Genomic DNA, 6303 nt, shown 5'->3' with positions numbered 1-6303 from the left:
CGCTCTTCCACCAAAAACCGGAAAACGTCACTGGGGTTTTCCGAGCCGATGCGGTTCCTCTGAGGGTCAGAGAATGTCAGGTTAGTAAGTTCATGACCCTGAACCATGGGGAAAAGTGAACGTAAAGCCAACCACAGGGCTGCTACAACCCTGGCTTTAAGACGACTTCTGGCACGCCAGCTCAGCATGCTGGAACACCAACCCAAGAATTTCCCTGAAGTCTGAGGGGCATTGGTTAAATAAGTTACAACCCATCTGTGAGTTAACACAGCCATCAGAATCATGGGGCAGGCTCCCTATGGAATCGGAAGGGGGCAGCCAATAATGTGGGGTTAAGCAACTTGAGCTCACATGGCCAGCTATGTGGTTCGAGTCCTGGGCCCAGTGGTTTGCATAAAAATAAGAGCGAGCGAGAGGGGAGAAATAAAGGGCCGTGTGTGATGCAATTAGGCCAGCACGCCGCGCGACTACGAACTGGACGGAACCTGCACAGCGTCAGGTCTGTGAGGGTGAGCAGGGATATAGCAAAACATCAGCGGGGCATCAGGAGACGCCACCACAGAGCGTGTGAGAAATGGCCGAGGCGGCGACAGGTCAGCATCAGGTCAACACTGGGTGTGCACAGGGGTTGGTGTAAGGGGTATCTTTACTTTCTCCTTTGTGTTTTCTTTATTTTCACAAAGTACACTTTTATAATCAGAAAAAAAAGCTGGGTTCTGTTCCGCTTTGTTCTGGGTGTGTGTGTGCATGTGCGTGTGTGTTTCACATGGGGCCATTTTGTTCTGGGTGTGTGTGCATGTGTGGTGCTTCACGCAGGGCCGTCTTGTTCTGTGTGCATGTGTGTGTGCGTGTGTGTGTGTGTGGTGCTTCACGCAGGGCCAGGTGTGGATCTCCCGGCCTCAGGCTCTGCAGTCACTGGACTACAAGCACGAGCCGCAGGTCGGGCCTCCTGGGTCTCGGCATGGGCGGCAGCCAGCAACTGTGACTGCCTGCTGTCTTCTAGGGGAGAGAAAGCTTTAACTCAGGAATTCTTTGAGACTTCCCAGAACCATGCGGTCAGCGAGATTTGACTCTCCGCGGTCCTCTCTGAGCCGGGCAGGGGCCACCGAAGGCCATGTGGGGCTCTCAAGGTGCTTCATGAGCGACAGACAACAGAAACGGGGCAGTCCTGACCACGTCGGGACTCACGAGCCGGAGAGCAGGGCGCGGCGTGCGGGGCAGACAAGGCCTCTGAGAGCCGGTCTGACCCGCCCATGAGAGGTGGGGGGACACGGGCACCTCGGGGCCTCTGGTCTGCGTGCACTGCCCGGCCAGGCCAGCCCCGCGCCCCTGCATTCCTGAGCCCGCTCACCTCTACGAGATTCAGCAGGTGCAGGAAGAACTCCTGGGCGTCTTGTTGCCTATTGGAGGAGAACTCCGGGTGGCTCTTGCTCACGAAGGCCTTGAACATGCGTGGAGAGATCCCGTTCTGCTGAGGCTGAAGCATAAAGAGAAAACGGACCCACGATGCTCGTACACACCAACGGGCCTCGGCAGCCGGCCAGCTGGGCTCGCCACAAAGCCCACTTTCGGGACCAGAAAACCGACGCCCAAAGAATGAAAACTGGCCTGCCCAGCCCGAGCCAGGCTCTGCCCTGCAGACTCCATGAGGACGGGGCGAGGCTCTCCCTGCCCACCCAGCACCGAGGACACAGATGACAAACGCCCTGGTGTCTTACGGCAGGCGCCAGGCCACCCACAGCCCTGCCGGTCCATCGTCCGTCCCAGAGCAGAGCCACTGCCTCGGAGACAGCTCCCCTGAAGGACGCTGAGATTTCCGATGCATCCCTCGTGCCTCACAGGCTGCGGGGAGGTGGCTGGGAAAGGCCAGAGAACTGGCCAGAAAGGGTGATGGCCCTGCATGCCCACTCACTGTGCAGAGCTCCCACACCCATGGCCCACCCCGCGCTGCGTCTGGGCCAGCACAGGAACCCCCGGAGCTGGCATGGGGCAGGAGGAGGCAGCTGCAGTGACCAGGACCGCAGGGCGGGAAGGATGGGCAGCAGGGCCCGGGCAGGACAGGTGCTAGATTTCTGCAGACTGAACAGACAGCAGAGAGGGCAGCAGCCTCCCCGGGAAAGGCCTCTGCCTTGAGATGCCGCTGTCTGCTGTCCAGGAGGGCTCGGGGCCGGGGGACCAGCAAACGGCATCACAGGGCAGCCCACGTTCGAGTCCAGACTCAGTGGATCCACTCAAGCCCCGTCGGTGCGCGTGTCCAAGATACCAGAAGAGGAGACTGGAGGAGCAGGGATTGCAGCATGGCCATCCCCCAGGAGTGATTTCTCACTTTCTCTCTCTCTGTCTCTCTCTGTCTTGGGCAAGCGTACACACACCCTATAGCAGAAATCTCTCTTAAAAAAATAAACACACTGCCAAAGGACATTTTTTTTTGGAGAGATTTTCACTGTAGGGCGCGTGCGCTCGCCAGACAGACAGAGAGAGACATAGAGACAGAAAGCGAGAAATCACCCCCCAGGGGGGATGGTCACGCCGCAATCCCTTCTCCTCCATTCTCCTCTCGGGATCTTGGGCACGCACGCACACGCGCCCGGCGTGAGTTTTAAGCCACCAGGTCCGGGACACAAACCGCGGTCGACTACGTGGGAGTCCAGCGACATAGCCATTACACTAACTGCTGGTTCCCAAGAAAACCTATTTTTAAAAAAGAAAAAAAAAAAAGAGTACCACCGATGTCAGCTGGACAGGCCTCAGGAAAAGTCTTCGTAAAGTCCCTGAGGATGAGCAGACCGAAGGGAGAATCAGGGGACCTCTAAACAATGTCCCTGTGCTCCCCAGAACAGCCACCATGACATGAGATCCGGGCAGCTGGAGGAGGCCGACAGCCTGGCTAAGGGCAGACTGCCCACGTCTCCAGCCTCCCCCATGCCTGAGCTCGGAGGGGAGGGGTTCTGCATGGCTTCAGGCACAGCCTCCTCATACTGGGATCTCCAGGGAACCCCAGGTCTGCCTGGGGAGTAACGCGGCAGAGGATCGGGGAGGCGGGCGCCTGAGAAAGCTCTCCCCTGAGCGCTCCCCAGGTCAGCTGCCTCACTGCGGGGTGTCTGTCACCTCGTCCCCACTCCCAGGGTCCCTAGGAAGGACTGAGCTCACCCGACCAGGGGAACTGAGGCTGGCAGAGATGTGGCGGACGGCTGCTTCCGCTCAGAGCTGTCTTAAGATCAGGCTCATGCAGCCCATGGAGAGAGCCAGAGAGGGCGCCTGGGTCAGCCCTGCTCTGGTTCTGGCCCGGACTCCAGTTCCAGGCTATTTGCAGCAAAACACAGAAGTGGGCCGTGCAGCCCACCCGGCAGTGAGACAGACTGCCTTGTCAGCACGCCACGCAGTCACGGCTGTGCCACCTGCTGTTTTGCTTCCAGGCCACTCACCGTCTCCAGACCCAGTGACCTGGGCTGCAGTCTAGGCTGTCACTCAGCTCACAACACAGACCGCCCGCCTTCTGGAACTGCTCTGGCCGTCTCTGCAGCCCGACTGCACAGACCTCGGCCAGAGGTCTGCCTACACCTCCCCCACACCTCTTCGAGTTCCCATGGGTGTCCAGTCTGGCGTTCACAGCCTGCAGACCAGGCCAAGTTTGCAGAAACACACAGTCAGCTGCAACAAGGGCGAACAATGCCCCGCCTCCGGGCAGCGAAGGGCAGCGTTCTGTGGAACATCTTTCCAGTGCGCACATCCTAGGCAATGTTTCTAGTAAAAGTACGATGAATTTTCCTGTCTTGCTAAAAGCCTATCTGCTCTCGTGGCCTGGTGTTGGCAACACACCTACTTCACGCTCAGCACTGTTGAGGGTCCTGCCTCCAAGAGCTCACGGACGGCAGTGGAGATGAGACAGGCACGTCTATAGCAGGTGTCAGGGGACATGGCAGAGGCCCAGGAGGAGTGCCATCACCCAAGGACTAGAACCCACACAGAGGAGACCAGCTGAAATACGCACATGGCCTAAGGTGTGCTTCCAGAGCTAGGCAAAGACCAGTCCATAGCAATTAATCCTGGCAATTAATTTTACCATGGATAGATAGATGCGTGTGTGTGTGTGTGTGTGTATGGTTAAATATGGTCATACATATTGGATTGTCAAAAAAGTCATGACTCATTTTTGCATAGAAATACACAGAAAATTAGTCATGACTTTTCCAATGATCCTTTATACAAAGGGAAGGGACAGGATGGGAAGGGAAAGGAAGGGAAGAAACAAAGAAAAGAAGAAAGAAAAGAAGAAAGAAAAAAGGTACAGTAAGTGGTGTGGTGGTTAAGGCACTGAATCCCACATGGCTGACTTCATGGTCAAGCCCTAGACCCAGTGGCCTGAAGAACACGCCAGGTGCATGGGCCTAGGTGTCCAAAGTCCCGAGAGAAGAATGGAGAAGAAGGGGGACCAGCAGTTGGTGTAATGGCTATGTCGCTAGACTCCCATGTGGTCGACCGCAGTTCGTGTCCCGGACCTGGTGGCACACGCCAGGCGCATGTGCGTGTGTGCCCAGGATCCTGAAAGGAGAATGGAGGAGAAGGGATTGTGGCGTGGCCATCCCCCCTGGGGGGTGATTTCTCGCTTTCTGTCTCTCTGTCTCTCTCTGTCTTTCTGGCGAACGCACGCGCCCTATAGCAAAAATCTCTCCAAAAGAAAAGAATGGAGGAGGAGGGATTGCAGTGTGGCATCTTCCCCAGAGGTGATCTCGTACCTTCCCGGTCTCTTTCTCCAGGAAGCACCTTCAGATCTAACTACCAGCTTATACAACAGATTGAACAATACCTCAAGGAAGCAGTCTCAGGACAAATGATCCAACCCCTTCAATGAATCAGTGGGTTTCAAAAAGAAAAGGAGAGGGTTTAGAAAGATATCTTGACACTGCAGGAAAAAAATCTGGATATAGATTAGGGTGCCATATGATTCTAAGGAATCATTGTTAAATTTGCAGGTGTAATTTTAACCAACTCTTAATGTGACATCTGTGTTAAATCTAAAAAGACAGTGTTGGACCAGCTGATGGCATCAGGGTGAGCCATGGATCCCACTTGGCTGAATACACGGTTCAAGTCCCACATCTGGCAGTTTGGAAAATGCACTGAGTGAGTGTGCATGTGTGCCCAAAATACCAAAAGGAGAAATGGAGGAGAAGGGATTATGGCATGGCATGCTCCCTGGGGTGTGCTTTCTCACTTTCTGTCTCTCGCCAGAGAGCACAAGATAGCAAAAACAAAAACACAAAGTATTATAGTTGCAGATGTGAACTAAATATTTACGAGTGAAAAGGAGACTGTATTTTGTGTTAACACAGCAGAGAAGAGAAAGGAGGGGAAGGGCAGGAAGGAGTGAAGAGCAGAGCTCAGGGGGACTGACTGTGGCCAGACAGGCAGGAGGGGATTACTGAGGCTGCAAGACAGACCATGCAGAGTCACTATGCTTTGTTCAAAACTTTCGATAATTTTTTCTTTAAAAATCAAAAACAAGGGACAAGTTCTGGACCCAGTGCTTGAAAATCATGCTGGGCACATGTGCGTGCCGAAAGTCCCAGGAGGAGCATGGAGGAAAAGGGATTGCGGAGGGCCCAGGGGATTATCTCCCCGGGGGATAATTTCTCTCTTCCTCTCTCTGTCTCTGTATCTCACTATCTCTGTGTCTGTGTGTGTCTCCATTGAGTGCATGTGCCCTATAGCAAAAACTTTTTTTAAAAAGGCACAAACTTAAAGCCAGACCACGAGGTGTCATCCCCAGCCCAGCACCTTGGCTGTGTACCTTCAGGCAGGTGATCTGTGCGAATTTCCACATCAGCGAGCGAGCGCAGGGAGGGCCAGGCCCCCAGCGGTGTGGGGTGATTATCCACCTTGGTGAGGGTCGGCCTGGTAGAGAGGCATTTCAGCCAGGAGGTTCTGACCCTCTCTCCCACCCTCCCCTCCACTCCTCCTCTCATAGCATCTCCTTTATCTGCTTCAGGGAACTTCTTTCCTCCCTGGGGCATTTCAGGCTTGTCTCCTGTTACAGAGAGGGGGAAGTCTCACAGATTGCTTCCTTAGAAACCAGCTGCTCAGGTAATCGGGATGAAGACTGCTGTCGTGAGCTGTCTGTTCCAGTGGCAGCAGGAGTGGACAACCCCAGGGTCACAAAATAAAGCATAGACCCATTTGAGCTCTAATCTGAGTGTTAAAGAAGCCTAAGTCACTGCATCAAAACCCTGCAGTTCCCCAGCTGGAGGGCCCTCCCCACCACTGGCCAGAGGCCTGCTGTTCTCGCTCAGGGCTCCTTCTTCA

The 6303-nt window shown here is 54.9% G+C and overlaps 1 protein-coding gene across 3 annotated transcripts in view; it reads right to left on the bottom strand.

Moving 5' to 3' along the window:
- The window catches only part of USP13 (ubiquitin specific peptidase 13), a 98724-nt gene that overhangs the window by 33960 nt on the left and 58461 nt on the right, over nucleotides 1–6303 (bottom strand). For 2 of the 3 annotated variants that reach the window (XM_027766055.1, XM_006162731.2), the window contains exons 11-12: nucleotides 1352–1477; nucleotides 1–59 (exon numbers count right to left, since the gene is read on the bottom strand). The exon at nucleotides 1–59 is cut by the window's left edge and continues 134 nt beyond it. In XM_027766055.1, coding sequence (XP_027621856.1) covers nucleotides 1–59; nucleotides 1352–1477 — 185 coding nt within the window. The remainder of the gene's footprint in view (nucleotides 60–1351; nucleotides 1478–6303) is intronic. The other variant, XM_006162732.2, reaches the window with a different exon arrangement.

Source organism: Tupaia chinensis, unplaced genomic scaffold (genome assembly GCF_000334495.1).
Source record: "Tupaia chinensis unplaced genomic scaffold, TupChi_1.0 Scaffold140400_1, whole genome shotgun sequence".
In the NCBI taxonomy this organism is placed as follows: Eukaryota; Metazoa; Chordata; class Mammalia; order Scandentia; family Tupaiidae; genus Tupaia; species Tupaia belangeri.
This window is presented reverse-complemented; position numbering and strand designations above follow the sequence as displayed.